Below are 17,700 nucleotides of genomic sequence, written 5' to 3'. Positions count from 1 at the left end.
TATTAGTAAATCCACCAATACTCAATTGAGAAAACATGATCAAGGATAAATCCTAATTACATTGGAACAACCTGACTTAGCACAATACTAGGAACTATAATTTCTGTGACAAAAAAACTATATTTTTAGGAAAATTTATTAATCGCCAGAGGAATCCATGAACTTCTCCAGTGTATATAAGCAGCTGTGTAATGCTTGAGCACACACCTTTCTGGTGAGAGGCCTGCTAACTTCAGTTATCATCTAGACTGGCACAGTCCAACTCTGATCACTTTTCAATAACTGAAGCTGTGGACCACACAGAATTCAGTTTCATATATCCTGGGTTTAGTAGAAAGAGAGTAGAATAAAAAAAAATGGTAACTTCCAAGGATTGAGGGGGGGAGTCTAAAGTGTCATTTCTTTTATGACTTTAGGCCCAAGCTGTGGTGCAGAATGGGGAAATGTTACCCCAAATGATTAACCCAGCTGGAAAGAGGGCAATGGGAGGAATCAAGCAATATTTAAGACACAAGTTAGCTCAAGTCCGAATTCCAGGTTCTGCATGTTACCAATTTAATCTTTATTTCTGAATATCACAAACTCCAATTAGAATACTTTAAAAATATTCTTTTGCATGCATTTAACAAATCCAACAAAATGACAGGTATCCAGTTTACTTGCATGGTAACTATGAAGTTTTAACTGAAGAACCGATAAACATAATCCACGGGTACAGGTGAGAACAAAAACCTTCAAGACATTAGTCTGACGGCATCCTACCACTATGCACATGTTGATGTAACACTACTATTGACCCTGAAGCATGGGCAAATGGAGATGCAGGGCTCTCCCTAAGAAGCAAGTGGAAAAGATTACACTTCATCATCATCATCACTACTACTGAGGGCAAAGCTGCTGTCTGTGGACTGAGACCCATCTTCCTTCACATTCCCCACAGTCCCTCTTTCATCAGAATCATCAAACAACTTCTCATTGGGACCTTCTTCTTCATCGAATAACTTCTCATTGGAATTGTCTTCGAATACCTTGTCACTGGCATCGTCATCTTTCTTTCCTTCTGAGTCTTCATCTTCCTTTTCATCCGAGTCATCAAAGAGCTTTCCATCTATGTCATCATCTTCCTCTTTGTCATCAGCATCTTCACACTCCTTTTCATCTGCTTCTTCTTCCTCATCAATGTCATCCGAATCATCATCAAAAACCCTTTCGTACACGACCTCTTCCTCTTCTTCATCTTCCTCCTCCTTTTCGTCTGAGTCTTCCTCAAATTCTCTCCCAAAGCCTTCGTCACCTAGCACTCTTTCGGAACCTTCATCAAATTCTGATTTGTCAGTCTCATTTTCTTCTGATTCTTTTTCAACATTTTCTGGGAACTCCTTGTCAGAGGCACCCTGGTCAACATCTTTTTTAACACCATTTTCTTCTAATTCTTTGTCAGAGCCATCTTCTGATTGCTTTCCTGAGCTGTCTTCCTCAGATTCCCCCTCTGAGTCATCTTCTTCGGACTCTTTCTTGAGGCTGTCTTCCCCTTCAGACTCCCTGCTGAGGTCATTGTCTTCGGTTTCTTTTGCAAGGCCATTCTTTTCATAATTCTCTTTGCTTTTCTTCTTAGCTTCTCTTTCAGGGCCATTCTCCTGAGACTCCTTTTTAGGATTACCCTCTTCAGGCTGGAGGGCCCTCTCAGGGCAGCCCTCTTCATTCTCGTTCTTGGAGCAGCCTTCTCCACTCTCCCTCTCAGGGTAGTCTCCATCAGACCCACCTTCTTTGGCATCTTTTTCGGAAGCATCTCCTTCAGATTCTCCCCCGTCTTCTGCCTTTTCAAACTTATTTTCATCGATAGTTTCTTCAAATGCCATTCCAGCTGTAGCTTCCTGAGCACCCATATTAGACATGCTTGGGTGCTCTGAAAAATGCCTCACTCTGGACGGCCCTGGCCTTTCTGAGCTGCAGACGGAATCCATTCGCTGGAGGCCTCTGTTGGCCTCAGGGGCATTGAGGAATGCCTCCCAGCCTCTCAGCCTTTCCTCTCTTTCTCTTGAGGTCTCCTCTACCTGTACATCAACAGGAACTATTGTTAAAATGAGTTTTAGGCAAAAAGAAGCAATAACTTCTCTGAGCATTCCTAATACTGATACAAGTACCCTAGTTTGTAAGGCAACTTTTCCAAAGCAATCCAAGCACCCCCCTTATTCTCCAGTCTTCCAAACCTTGATTACTTAACCTTATACACAATCAACCTTAAAACAGATCATTTAAATATAAGTAAATATTGGTATCATGGAAAGGAAATATTTCCCAAAAATTACTACTTCAGCTTTGTCCATTCTCTGTAATGAGAAAGGATGCGTAATACTTCAGTTTAATACTTTCTGTTCTGATTATCCCAAGAAAGCCTCAAAATTTCAGACTTATAAGCTGAGACGTAAAAAGTTTTTCTCTATCCTCCAATGTAAAACATTATTTACAAGTTGTATTATACAAAACAGATTATGCCAACTCCCACACTAAATGTACAATTGACAATGCACACTCATGTGCCCTTGACAGCTGCAGGATTTACCTGATAATCTGTCGTTCCATCCCAGGCTTGAGCAGTGATCTGTCGGCCACCAAACCACCTTCCATCCAGAGTCTGAATACAATAATCAGCCTCCTCTGGTTCTCGGAAGGACACAGAAGCCACACCATCTGGGTGTCTCTAAAAAGACAAGAGTAAGAAGGACTGAATGACAAGATTAGCAATCAGACACACTTTACCTAAGCCAGGTTAGGAGTAGCATTCTCCTGACACTCTGAGCAACAAGACAGAACTCTTTCTCCCATCTCCCCCACCCTTATCACAGTGGTCAGATGCTTCTGTAGCTGTACCTTGTTTATCAAGAACCAGTAGAGTGTTCTCACAAATGGTTCTGTTAACAACACTTCCCAAGAGGCCAGACCATGCGATTGTTAAGTGTGAAATGAGATCAGATTTGCCCTGGTATTAAACCCTGTGTCCTGGGAGGCGAAGGAGCACTGAGCAAAGGCTCGCACAGGGAAAGATGTGACTTCCTCATCTGTAGGGTTCACGGCTACCCACTTCACAGGGCTCTGAGGACTGCGATGCATAAAGCCCCTCACAATCAGCCTATCAGCAATACACTGTAATACATGGTCACTTAAGTACTTCCTATCAGTTTTGGAAATGCAGGGGAAAATATACAAGGGAGCTTTTGTCCCTTAACTGTGATCAGGTGAATAATTCAGAGAAAGTCAAGAACCTTGAGAAAACTAATGCTGCAGGCGTTTTTCTTCTACTTGCTGTCACTCTTAAACAGTCTGGAGGAAGGGAATGACGCTCAGCATATCAAATCAATCAAAGCCTTGCCTCATAAGCCATGTTCACTGAACTACTGCTGAGAGACAGCAGGCCTGCGATAGAAAACAGTAATCTAAATCCCAGGGCGCACTCTCAGTCCCTTCCTCAGCTTGAAAGGATGGGAGGCCTCAGCACTCACGGAACTTACGTCAAACAGAAGGAGCTTCCGGATCTGCCCAAACTTTGAACATTCTACTCGAAGATCTTCTCGGATCTCATTCAGTACCAATGGATCATCCTGCAAAAACAAACATGATTAAAATGGAGTTCCCTCCTTCTTCATAATTCAAGAACCAAATTTATTATTGGGACAAATTAACAAATGAAAACCAGTACTCTGCTTAAAGGTAGGTACATCTGTCTGCAGACTATAGTAATAAATAAAAGAATCAAAACTAGTGAGAATCAATGACTTCACTCACTGCACTACCTAAGGCCTAGGTGAGAAAGTAGAAATGGATAAACGTGGCAGAGAGACACAGTCCACAGGAGGAAAGGAAAACTATATACTTACTCATCAGTGTATGTGTAGTTTTTAAAGCACATAATAAAATATTTGTAGAACGTGCTACAAAAATTGAAGCACTGCTGATCTCAGTGGTTTCTGGTTCAGGAGGATTCTCCTCCCAGACCTCTGGAAGTATTCAAGATTCCAAGTAAGGAAAACGAGAACTCTAAGCTTCAGGGTATGCAAATATCAGAAACAGATACTTCACCTCTGCTCTACAGTAGCCTAATGCTTCCCGTCTCCAAGATGACTCTTTAACCTAGTGAGCCAGACGTGGAACTCTCTGATCTAAATGTCACACTGACTTGACTAAAATGGTGGACAATGACTATGCATTACTAGGCATGTCCTTATTAAAATTCATCTCCCTAGCTTCATCTTACATTCTCACATTGTATTAGACCATGCTGATGTGCACAAAAAGAAACCTCCGTTCATGTCAGAGTTCTAATTCTTCATTTCTTGAGACTCAAAGTTTCCAGGTTAAAGTTTTAGATAAGGCTTTGAACTGAATTGGAAGTTACATTACAAAATTATCCTTCATTACTTACCCTGATACCACCGAAGATTTTTAGGTATGCAACTTCTAACATTACTCAACTGTTTGGAATAAAACACACTCCACCCTTCCAAATATGAGTTCTTTCAGATATATTGGGGTAAATCAACAATGTTGTTTTTGTTTTCCTCTAAAAAGTTGAATGTTCGTGTCTGTTCTTTAGGTTCATAACCAGTCCTTAGTCAAATTAAACAGTGCATCCATCAAGAGTTGTATAACGCCGCAGGACTATGCCTGTGATCCCAGCTCATGGGAAGTGGCAGGAGGATTGTAAGCTTGAAGCCAACCTGGGCATCTATACCAGTATGATCCAGCACTTTTCTGTAATGCTACAGTTCTTCTATGTGTCTGTATTACTCAACACCGGAGCTACTCCATGTCTTCTTTAACTGCAAAGATGAATCTTAATTCTAATATAACTGTGGCTAGAGTCTACTTTACTTAGACTATGCAGGTCTAGGGTGACATGTATGAGGTCCAGGTCCAGAAACCCTGAACAAAAAAAGCAAGACGACTGTCATCTTTTTTGTTAACAGGCTCTCATCAAGCTAGTAGGATCACTGAAGATCAGGCATCTGTGCTAACAAAGAGAGCATACACTAGCAAGAATTTCTTTCCCTGAAAATTCTGAAGTTTCCTACTTGCAGAAGAGATTCTCTTGTCCCTCTATTCAGCACAGCATTGGAGGTATAAACTTGCTCTTATTTACAAAGATGCTAAAGAGAATCTGTCTCTTCTATTAGGCAACTGAGAGCCTGGCTTGGAAGTAACAGGACCTCACTCGTACCTTCAACTACTCCTCACACAAAACTAAAGGGAAGGGCCGGGGTAAAGCTCCTCGGTGGAATGGTGTGTTCAAGGCCTTGGCTAAATCTGAGCACCATGAAAATATGAAGGACATATTAATATGCGGATGCTCAAGTACTGAGGAATGAAAACCACAATTCAGTGCACCAGAAATGCACCAGCAAAGTAGACAAAGTCCTGCTTCTGCAGGAACTCATAGTGTGGCAGAGGGAAAGAAATACTAGGAAGGAAAACCAAAATAGAAAGATGAAAGCTTTGTAACTTTAAAGTACCAGCTTGAAACAAACCAAGGATTTTTATTAAATGCATACATATATAACAACATATGTATGCTTGCTTGTTTGTTAGCTCATTCATTCATTCATTCACTCATTCATTCATTCATTCATTCATGTGTGCACATGCACAAAAGGATACCTACAGAGGTCACAGAACAACTTATGAGAGAGTTGGTTCTTCTCTCCTTCTACCACATGAGTTCAAAAGATCAAACTCAGATGGCCAGGCTTGATGGCAAATACCTTTACCAAGTAAACCATCTTCCTGGGTCCTGGACTGATTTTGAAACAATCACCAATTTGTAAGTGTGAAGCTTCTGTCTTCAAAAACATCTACCAGAAGGTATTTGTATTGGCCGGGAACAAATATACAGCATGGGGCTGTAGCACTTCAGGAGGTGGAAGCAAGATGATTTTGAGTTTGAGGCCTGTGTGGGCTACAAAGCAACTTCAAGACCATCCTGAGCTACACAGTGACGGTCCATGTCAAAAAGCCTGAAAAGCAAAGTAGTTTTTAGGAGAGACATGATACGGGCTGCTCTAGGAAAATCTAAGTGCCCCGAGTGTGACAGTTTTATGGAGAAAGTTCTCCCAGCGGGCAAGGTCAGAGGGAGAAGAAAGAACAGATGCATTTAGACTTTTCCTTGCAGAGGGTTGGGATGAAGTTTACAATTACTGCTTTTAGTATAAGCAAGATGAATGTATGCATACCACCTGATAAACCAAGGAGTCATTTTCCAGAGGACACATCGAGTGGATTACATGCAGTATTTTTTAAACCTCCTTTGGCAATGATATTTCAAAAGCAAGTACAGGTAGCCCACCTGTCTTACTAATCCCAGCCCAAACTGACAATTTACTCAGTATGAAGTATACCGTGTATAAGTATTGTATCCTCCACCTTTAAAACACAGAACATGTTAGCCTACAGCTAGGCAAAAGCATCTCACAAAACCTGGTTTCTGATTTTCTGATACAGTGTTGAATAGTTCAGCCAGTTTCCTGAACATCAGATAGGTGTACTGTAGATCTCATGGTCACTGCTGACGCTCATAGCAACTGGCTGATGGAGCCCTGAGGCGTGCAGCTGCTGCCTAGTATTGTGAGAAAGGACCATATCAAATGTCACTAGCCTGACAAAAATCTCAAAATCCAAAATGTGAATCACGGCTCCTGTTGCATGCACAAGTCTGTCACACCATTTTAAAGTTGGAGAAACCTCAAGGCAGTGTAAGTCAGAGACTCTATGAAATTTGATTTTCAGCTGTACTTCATTATTAATGTAAATCTAAAATAGCTGTTATATAGTTCAAGATCCTTCTGGATTTCAGGTAAAAAGAGACATTAAACAACTTTAGAAATAGACTACAGAATCCATCTAATCATGAAAAAAATGTCCAGACTCCACAAGTGCACTGTAAATTCCAACACTTTATGAGGACAGTTCAGCAATGATCTTTTTAAAGTTCAGTATTTTAAGGCCCTTGTTAAGGGACTAAATTGACACAGCCCTTGTGACACTGTTGACAACGTGAATGCAAAGAACAAGAGCAGACAGAGATTGCAACTAGAATGTTTCCAAATCTGAATGTTAACATTAGGAACATTTTCTTCTTTGTATGCAATGTGATATCATTAATTCCAGAACTAGACAGAGAAAACAAAAGTTACTTTTCCCACTCTTGATAGTTTCCATCTACGCTCTATCCATCTAGCACATGCTATCAGGAGGCACAACACAATGTAAGCTACAGTTCCTATTTAACACCTTATTTCCTTGTTTGGAGATTCTACACAGATATTAAAATGTTCTGAAAAACAACCTCCACTCTTGGAACATCAGAGTCCTTTAAAGATCAAACTTTTCTCAGTTTTCAGATGCAAGTGCAGAACTGGTTATTCCCCACCAAAATCAGCTGAACTACAGACCCACAGGCTGTTCCCATCAATCTTTGATTTCAGGCAGCAAGCAGCTGTGATTTTGGCCCACAGTGTGCCTAGTAACAGTCTTATCTGGGATCCAGTAAAAAAAAACCATGGATAACCACAGGGAATTCTAAATACAGACTGAGCCCTTGTTCCACTTTCCTATCCTACCAGGGCTTCAGAAACACGTCTCCACAGTGGTGGGGCATGGTAAGCTTTGCACCCTCTTGTAAAAAAAAAAAAGACATTCCAGAACTTTTAGATGTTAAAACACCATTTCCTACCTCAAAATCCATGGGGTGAAACATATTTTTGAGAATGACAACTCGCTCATGGCGCAGCCGGTTTGGTCCAGCTCGTCTCTCAGGTCTCCAATCCAACTGCCTAATGTAACAAAAAGTAACAGTGAACTGAAATCTGGGTTCAGATTTGTGGGAGAGAAAAGTGATGGCTATAATCCAGTATTGAGAGTTTATAAATAGTCATTATCTGATGCCGACATACTTCCACAGAACTTTATAAAGTAAAAAATAATCTAGGCAGGAGGGAAAAAATACACATTCAGAATCTGAACTCCCCTTATGTGTTCCTTATCAAAGTAACTGGAGTCCCACTAAAGTACACTACAGTTGGGCTTCTAAAGTCTCCTAATGAATTAGTATGTTCAATTTTCTAGGAAGATGAAGAAGCATCCCTGTTTTCAGTGGAGGTTTGATACCCAAATCTTTGGCCACACAGAACACTATTATATCAGTTGACAACTTCTATCTGCCTTCCCATGCACTTTCAATTATCTCTTGGGTACTATAATACCTTACACAATGTAAATACTATGGAAGTAACTGTCATGCTGCACTATACTAACAACAGGAAAAAATGGTACCTATTCAGTACAGTGAGTCCACATGCATAGAACCCATGTATATGAATGGCTGACTATAGTTTAAGACTATAAAAAAGCAATTTAAATTTATATTTATAATTTATAATATTATAATTTATAATATTATGAAGAACAAATTGCACTGAATAGTAGACTACTGGCTCTTTGTTATATAATCTTACATTTTCCTGATACTGTTTGAAAAAATTTTAACTAAGTCTGTAAAAATCCTGGGGCCACGCAAAGAAAATATGCTGAACATTTATTTAATCGTGAGTTTAAGCATAATGCTACAATATTAACAGAATTCACCAGTGAAAGTATTTATTATTATTTTGACTAATTTCCTAAAACATGCTTAACAACAAATTAATATACATGTCGCATTTTATACACAAACACACACACACCCCTATATGGTAAATGTAATGATAAAACCTTCAGCCTTTCTAGCTTTTACCAGCAAACCTGTATATACAAATTTAGCTCCTGGCAGTTGATTTCAGTCCACACTAAAAATGAAGTCATGGTTCTAGAATAAAAGCTTCAACTCTTCATTTGGTAGTCCATACTGAACTAAGTCCCCACTTACATCATAAATAATCACCCCCAAAATTAAGTTCTTTATTTACTGAAGACTGGAAGCACAGAAGGTAGAGGCATGAAGTATGGGAAGAGAGGACGGAGGGACAATAGCATTCGTTTCATCACGAGCCTATCACTTACCATTTTGTTTTTGTTTAGAACAGACTTTTAAAATCACCCCGGAAAAAGACAACCCTCCTCACCACTACCAAATCAACCTATGGAAGAAACTATGGACGATTCCTGACTAGCTAATGAAATACTTTTAGAATAATTTGTATTTATGTTTGATGGGACAAAACTAAATAACTATTATCAAAACAATACTTATAGTCAATCTTTCAGAAAAGAAGAAATACATACTTCTGTTGCAGAGATAGCTTCTTCTTATAATCTTTGCACTTCTTCTTCTTCTTTGAGGCATCGTATTCCCCCTTCAGCTGGAACTTTGCTACCTCCACATGCAACTTGTAGCCTCGAATTTCATCTTCATCCAAAAGTTTTAATGCAAGTTCCACAGATTCTTTCTTTATAAAAGTAAAATAAAATACTCATTAAGTTGACCACTGAAATGAAACTTGAGATTTTTATATAAACAATGCCAGCTACCTATATTGGGATAAAGAATCTTAAAACATAAATCAGGAAAGCTCTGTTCAAAATACACATATACCTCACACCCCTGTGTTAACTTAGGTACATGACTAGTTCTCCAATTTCTCCATCTGCATAAAGCTAAAATATCTTCATCACAGGGTTCCTTAAAAATTAGATGATACAGTATATGGAAATCTTACAGCATAACATACAGTAGGTGTTCTGCAAATTATATTGTTGAGTAAGTTTTGTCTCCAGGAGCCCAAATTTCTCATCTGTTGAATGGGAGGAGTGGAACTGGGTACTATCTATGGCATATTTCAGTTGTGAAATTCTGTACATGTGCCTAACAGTGGGTGATTCAAGGAACTGGAAGTAATACAACCAAACGAAATTAATTTAGGCAAACTAAAATATACATCTGTAATAACATACTTAGTAGAAGATAATTATTTAATGGCTTACATTTTAAACGCAGTTATGGATTTTGGGTTCTATACAAACATACTAGTTGTCACCCCTACTCAGAGTCACAGAACAAAAGGTCTAAGGACAGCGGACCACTGACCTAAGCTACTCAATCAAATATAGACGGAGTGGAAGAGATGGCTCAACAGTTAAGAGCCGTTGTTCAGTTCACAGCAGCCATAATGAGTATAGCTCCTAATAATCTATAACACCAGCACCGTAGGAGCCACCATCTTCTTCTGGTCTCTGCATGCAGCAGCATTCACAGGCACATATAGAAATGCCCTTCCCCCCACATGTATACACATAAATAAAATAATTTTTTAAAAAAAAAATCCCATCAAGACCCTGCTCTCTTAAAAATCCAGTTCACAGATTTTTAGTCAACTTTGGGCTGGTAAAATTCTCAGATCTTACATATGAACATAGAAGATTAACATCCCAAATGATCATGCTACGGTTCACTTACCAGATTAAAAGCTGAGAACCCCAAACCTTGCCATCTCATGCCTCCTTTCTCCAGATCCCACTGTTCACTGTCCACTAACTATACACCCAGGATATTTATACTACCACATTCTCATGTTTTACTTTGACCATAGTTATTTTCAGGTTCTATGACAAATGCTACATCATAATTATGGCCATTTGTTTTGCGCCAGGTGAGAATGGCTAACATGTGCTCCTAAGGTAACTGACTGGTGTTCCAGAAATGATAACTTCCTTTCACCTCAATCGATACCTGTACAATTTACAGTAAATAGACTATACACAGTTCTTCCAATTTGCATTTTACTTCTCTTCCATGGTGTTTGAAGCAGTAAGTATAATTCACCATCTCCTTTCTAGTCTAATTTGGGGTTAGAAAACACTTTTTGTCAAGAGCCAGTTAGAAGACAGTTTAGGTTTTGAGGGTCAGGGTTATTGCTATAACTATTCTATGCCACTGATGAAACATGATGCAGCCAGACACAAAAGCACAAGTGACCCAGTGGGGTTGTGTACCAACAAAACTGTATATGCAAAAATAGCGCAGCAATGTAAGACTTTGCTAAACCCCATTCTGATTCACTCCAATATGCAAATCAAATGTCACTGGCTTTTTTCTTCTCAGATTTTTAAACTGTTGATTATATACACTGAGTGAGATTTTTTTGAAGAGGAGCTCTTCAGTTACATATTTACATAGCATGCTGACCTTGTAGCAGTTTCTTAAAACAAGCAAATAACCCTAGTGTCACTATGGTGAGTTCTGGATTTTTCTGTCTCACTTAATACTTCCTTTGTGTCATGTATTTGCAACCTTTGTTGAGAATACTATATGGAAGCAGATATATACATATGTGTGTATATAGATATAGATATAGATAAATAGATAGATAGATAGATAGATAGATAGATAGATAGATAGATAGATATGTAAAAAAACAAACTAGAAAGGGTACCAGCATCACCTATATACAGTTAGTTCCAACCTAAAAGCTCAGTTTCCTTTGTATTTCGTTTTGGATGGTTCATGGTTTAGGCCAGTATCTATAAAATTCTAGCCTCGGTTCCTGAGATAGAAACTGAAGGGATAAGAAACTTATCTGACCAAATACCAACCTTTAGATAACAACAAAGCCCATCTCCTTTAAGATTTCCTTGACCATCTTTGTAAAGTTTGACCTTAAATTCTTCAGTCTGAGGATCTCTCATAATAATTCCAAATTTGGACATAAGCTGTATAAATTCGTCCACTGTGATGTCTGGAGGGAGACCTGTAATTTCAGAGAACAATCTTAAAGGATTTAATGAAGGTAAAAGTTGTTAGCATTTTACCAATGAGAAACCTGACCCTTACGTGAATACAAAGCTGATTTGGATAAATGAGTACAAAAACTTCCTATCTATAAATGTGAAGATCATTCATACTTTATACATTAAAAAATATCACAGTTATGCTATGCATACACTTCATTAAATCTGAAGGAACAAACTGCTGTCAATTACCTAAGGCAGGCATATAGAACAGCATGTAACGTTGCATGACTTTCCTTCATTCCCTACTAAGTAAACTCCTAGCTAACAAAAGCAGGTGAACAAAACACACCAAAACTAAAACTCATTTAGCACAAAGTCTCAACACTAAATGTTTCCAACATGAAAATTGCATTGCAACGGGATAATACCTGACACATAGACATTTGTGTTTCTATCTTCTTCGACGTGGAACCATCCTAAAAAAAAAAAAATCAAAGGGAAATAAATAAAAAACTTGAAGGAAACAGCAAGAATTACACTATAAAATCTTGGCAGTGGCAGCTTTTTCAAAGTTTTAGAATGTTCTCTTTATTTCAGAAGACCATGACTAACTCAAATCACTATGTAGCTTTCAAAATATGTAAAACTTTTGACTGAGAATTACCTTTAGCACTCTCTCTGAAAAAGAAAAAGGACTATCTCTATTCTTCATGACTTTAAGCCTATCTGAAAGTGAAAACTCGTATTATCATTCTTCCAGTGCTATTATAATTCTCCAAAATGTAAACGTGGATACACAAATTTTTCCCATCTCATTTTGAAAGTCATGAATTGCAAAGACAGAACCACTTGCCAGATTCAGCCTTTCTCTTTTCTCCCTTCTTTTTGGAGTCAGTCGTTTCTGGGATTTCTTTCTGTGGTGGTTCTTCTACAGCCTTAGTGTTGGTATCCTGGATGTTCGCACTTGAGCTAGATGCACCATCACTAGAAAAGCCGTAGTTAGCCTGATATGTAGCAAGGAAATCTTCGGTGATCTAAATGGGTAAGTCAAGGCACATGCAGACAAGGTTACTTCACCTGCAGAAACTGTGTTATAAGGCTGTACATTCAGCAAGTATAACCTAAAACTGAAAATAAGTGCTTACACCACAACTAGTTATACTAATTAAAGTATAATCCAAGACCAGTCACCTTATATGGAAATCATATAGTGTGATCAGAGTAGAACAAAGGTGCAACAGACTGCCAAAACAACACGCATAATTATAAGTGACAGACTCACTTTTCCCTACATTGTTATAAATTATTACTTCTCTATAGTATATTTGACTCAAGTGGCCAATACATAAAACAAAAGAAGTATGGAATAACGAGATGGTAAAACCCAAAGTCAACTTATCTAACCGCAGAATCCACTTTTGGGTGCCCAGATACCAAATAATTGTTTGTCAGACTATTAAAAGCACTCAGAAAGAAATCACATCTACATTCAAGCGGGCATTGCAAGTCCAGAAGTTCAGTTGTCAATTTTTACAGTTTGGGTGCTTGAAATAAATATGCACAAATACCAAATCCAAAAGAATAGCTGAAATAAAGAATTTTTGACCCAACAATGCCCTTGCACAATGGAGAAAAGTTGTCTGAGAATGACTCTCCAATCACTTGGTGGCTGCTAGTACCCTTTGATGCCAAACTTCCTATGAGGCTAAGACTAACAGTACTTTCACCAGGTTCAACACCAGTTGTGTTATTTCCAGATTGAAATTAAACACTTAGCAACTCCCAAGTACTCAATGTAGAGATCTCTTTCACCCATTTCCTGAGCATTCCTAGTCATATTCCTGTGGTTAGAGGGTCCAAACTCAGATGCCCTGGAACAAAATTTAGTAGAATAATAAAACAAGAATCAAGAAAAGTTTATTCAGTAGAGTGAGGTGAATGGCTGCTTTCCCACTCCATAAAGCAACAAGCTGCATTTTACACAAGCATGTACAGGAAGAGTAAGTTAAGTTTGGCTATACAGGATAAAACTCTTACAAATACTTTTTTGGGTGTTTTTCTTCTTTGTAGTAAATACAGCAAGATGAAAACGAATTGTGACCTTCATACACATACACAAATTAATAAGGCATAAAAACCCACTTAAGGTACCACGCTAAGATTTACTTTCCTTTATACATCAGGACTGCAATAGACTGAACAAACAGACTAGCCACCAACCACCGGTTCAAAGACCTGAACTTCAGCAAACATAAGAGGGATGTCCCGCAAGGGTAGCCAGGGAGCACTATGGCCCCACTCCACAGTGGGACTCAAGCTACTCTTTCTTACCTTAGGAAACCAAGCCTTTTTATCAAGGTCCCACTCGTAGGGAGTGTCATCTGGTGGTTGTCCCAAAGAATCGGTTTCTCCAGAGGGCTCATGCTGGGTGTCACCTTCCTTGGGGTCTCCTCCGTACAATTCTTGCATTCGCAACTGCTCATCAAACTCATCGTTCCCGCTCAAGTTGTTGCCACTCATGGTTCTCACGTAGTCCCAGACGCAGCGGTCGGAGAAGTGAAGAGGCCGAAAGGGCGCTGAAAGACAGCAGAGAAAGAGAGGTCTGCAGAGCTTGGAACGTGCACTGCAACTCCCGGGCCGCCTCCCACAGCGCCCCAGCAGACCCTGGGAAGTCTAAGAGGCACCGCCCAGACTCCGCCCTCCCGCCCGCCCCACTTGCGCACGCATGCGCTTTGAGACTGCCAGCATAGTCGCCACCACCCACCTGGCGGGCTACGCGAGGCCTCCGCGCCACCGCTAGGTCCAGGGCGAAGCGGAAGCGCGCAGGCGCGCTGTCACCGCCACGGCTGGCTCCGGAGGCACCACAGCTTCCTCCCGCCACGTCAGGCAACTATTTGAGAACGAAGTCCGCCTCAGGCTGATGCAGTCGCCATTGTCCGCGCCTAGCTACGTAGCGGGTCGCGCCGACACGCCCACATGGCGTCAAATGTCGGCGACGCTTGCGCGAACAGGGGCGGGGTTTCAAAGCCTTGCCGCTGCCGCATATCCATACTTATGGAAACTTGCCTTGGAGACTAAGCCTGCCGAATGCATGGCACCTTGGGAACCTTGGGCTCCTCTGCACTCCGGACGAAGTTGGCCTAAGAAATAGCCTGAAAAAGGATGCGGGACTCTTACAGTAGAGCTGGCACTGAATGGGCTTTGCGGCAGGCGCCATCTTGGGGAGGTGGGTGGGATCGTGGGACAAGTTTCTCGCGCTTCGCGAAACCTTTGCGCCTCCTTAGCGCAAATCCCCGCCCCTCCGCTGGAGCCAAGGATTTACGTATTTTTAAATGCTTGCCCTAGGGTACACGCGGCTTTTGTTCATCTTAGTAACCCAAACACACATAACACGCTGTTTGGGGTCTAGTAAAGCATGACTGAACGAAGAGTGGGCAGAAGGCCCCATCACTTCCTAATCTCACCCCCCTTTTTATGTACCTGGTACCACCCCTGAGCTGCAGTAGGTGCTTTAGAGTAGCTTTTGCTGAATGGATGGAGCTGGAGAACATCATACTAAGTGAGGTAACCCAGACTCAAAAGATCAGTCATGGTATACACTCACTGATAAGTGGATATTAGCCTGGAAAACTGGAATACCCAAAACATAATCCACACATCAAATGAGGTACAAGAAGAACGGAGGAGTGGCCCCTTGTTCTGGAAAGACTCAGTGTAGCAGTATTTGGCAAAACCAGAACAGGGAAGTGGGAAGGGGTGGGTGGGAGAATAGGGGGAGAGAAGGGGGCTTATGGGACTTTCGGGGAGTGGGGGGCCAGAAAAGGGGAAATCATTTGAAAGGTAAATAAAAAATATATCGAATAAAAAGAAAAAAAAAGAACAACAACAACAAAAAGAGTAGCTTTTGCTGGCAGTTTACTGCTATGTGTCAGAGAGGTTCCAACCTGAAATTTGAAGTTTGAGTGTAAACATCCCCCTGTACAAATAAGAGGTGAACCATGTGGTCTCATTTTCTTGTCTCTTAGTAAGAAAGCCAAGAATCTTCCAAAAAAAGCAGAGCTTTTTCCCTTAGATATTTCATGCACGTCAAAAAGGGAAGGGGTCCCAAAAAGACAGGTATTTACTGAACTACTCTTAAGTGCCAGGCACTGGGGGAGATTCTGAGGAATAGCTGAGAAGACAGGCACAGATCAAGGGAGGTTCAATTATGGTTGGCAAACAATAGGATGGTAGTACCAGGTGCAGGAGAGCAGCAATTATTTTGTTTTCAGCATCCTTTTATACTCAAAAACTAGACAGTTCTAAACAGCTTTTTTATGTTTTTGTTTGTTTTTGATATGTGGATTACATTTATCAATAATGTTCATTGCTATAATGTTAACTGTTCAAGTAAAAATTTAATCATTAAAAGTAGCAATAAACTCTATACATCTAAACATCAATACTATAACCCAGACTTGACTATAGGGAAAGGCTGCTCAGAAACTATTTCAATTTCAGTCACCTTTGTTTGTAAATACAGTGTTTCCCGGTGGGTTCTAGAACATCTTAGCTCCTCACAGACCTCTAAATCTGACTTCAACCTTAGCGATGGTTTAAAAAACAGTAGTTTTTGTTTCCAAATACACTTATTTTTATGAGGTTCTTGTTTTTAGTAGAAGTATTAGAACTGAATTTATATGCATGCTATGGATTTTGTTAGGTTAATTTAAACACTGTTAAGTAGTCCTTGCTTTGATCTGAAAAATGTATATAGCTCTTTTCACTAATTTGTTATTGGACTTCCATTTCATTCTGGAGTATGTTTACAAAAGAAAAGATAGTGCACTGCATGATTGGCATTGCACATACCGCACACTCTTAATGTCAGAGATACCCTAACCTCTCCCCACCGTACACATAAGAAAATGGAAAAAAGTGTTCTTATGTCTAGGTTGCAAGTCATCCATTGCCTTTGCCCAAAAGTTTCCTGGAAGCCTATAAGGAACTAGCTCAAGGTAGCATTGCATTTTGCACTAGATATTTGCCTGAGCCAGTATACATTTGTCCTGTAAAGGTAGAGTACAATCAGGTATAGACTCAGGGTCAGAGTAGAATGGAAACAGGTACCTGTGCAAAAGTTCATCTACCTCAGAGTATAATGAAAACAGGTACCTGTGCAAAAGTTCATCTACCTTACGTAGAAACACTTTCTGGAAGGTTTTACACACACACACACACACATACCACATCTATTCTTATGATGTTTCTGGTCCCAACATCTTGTAATCTCTAAACCTAGTTAGGAAGGGGTTTCTTCTGACAAAAAGGTTGATGTATCTTTAACCTAAGATAATATGAACTGCAAAAATGCTATAAAACAGAATTTGCTTACAGAAGCTATACAGTGTTATTTTGGGGGCACTTTTCAATGAGGAGGATGTACCCTCTGGACATGCTTTGGTCATACATGACTTTGTGACTGTTTTCATACTTTATAGAGTATTGCTGTGATCCATATCCTAAATTTTAAGCAAGGGAAGACCTTGAGCAAAATTAGGATATGTTCACAATATGTTTTGCATGTGTCCAAATCTCTCCCGAAAACCTTCACTAAAGAAATAAAATATCTCACAAGAACATTGTACAACAATAAGCAATATAAATGTAATTGTAGCTATTATTATAGCCACCTATAAAGTTAACCCCAAGAAATAAAATCAGTTCATTTCCCCAAATAAAAACTCATAAATTTTAATCATACTTTTCTAGTTACAAAAGTGAAGGGAGCTGATACCCTTGAAAGCTAAGTTATTTTATACACATTTCATCACTAACTCATGAAGGCTTTAGTTTTTGAAACAGAAAAAAATACTGTTTGGACTTTTGTAGCCTGATATTTTTTTTTTAAATTAGAGTTCTATAGCTGGGCTGGAACAAGGTCCCACGGCACCTATGTAGCAGACAGGGAGCTCAGTCTGGGCTCAGTGGGAGAGGATGTGCCAG

General features: G+C 39.8%; 1 protein-coding gene across 2 annotated transcripts; it reads right to left on the bottom strand.

Moving 5' to 3' along the window:
* Nucleotides 1-531: 531 nt before the first annotated feature.
* On the bottom strand, nucleotides 532-14,691 carry Htatsf1 (HIV-1 Tat specific factor 1). 2 transcript variants are annotated; one of them, XM_052171081.1, is made up of 10 exons: nucleotides 14,480-14,691; nucleotides 14,047-14,291; nucleotides 12,569-12,749; nucleotides 12,144-12,191; nucleotides 11,578-11,732; nucleotides 9,271-9,434; nucleotides 7,724-7,823; nucleotides 3,510-3,599; nucleotides 2,564-2,701; nucleotides 532-2,054 (listed from the first exon to the last, which is right to left on the bottom strand). In XM_052171081.1, exons 2-10 carry the CDS (start codon nucleotides 14,233-14,235, stop codon nucleotides 855-857), a joined length of 2,265 nt encoding a protein of 754 aa, XP_052027041.1. In that variant the 5' UTR covers nucleotides 14,236-14,291; nucleotides 14,480-14,691; the 3' UTR covers nucleotides 532-854. The 2 variants fall into 2 exon arrangements, with proteins under 2 accessions (XP_052027041.1, XP_052027042.1); XM_052171082.1 differs by lacking the exon at nucleotides 14,480-14,691 and having other exon boundaries at nucleotides 14,047-14,374.
* Between the last annotated feature and the right edge of the window lie 3,009 nt (nucleotides 14,692-17,700).

Source organism: Apodemus sylvaticus, chromosome X, assembly GCF_947179515.1.
Source record: "Apodemus sylvaticus chromosome X, mApoSyl1.1, whole genome shotgun sequence".
Taxonomy (NCBI): domain Eukaryota; kingdom Metazoa; phylum Chordata; class Mammalia; order Rodentia; family Muridae; genus Apodemus; species Apodemus sylvaticus.
The sequence above is the reverse complement of the archived record's forward strand: the minus strand, read 5'-3'. Positions and strand labels throughout refer to the sequence as shown.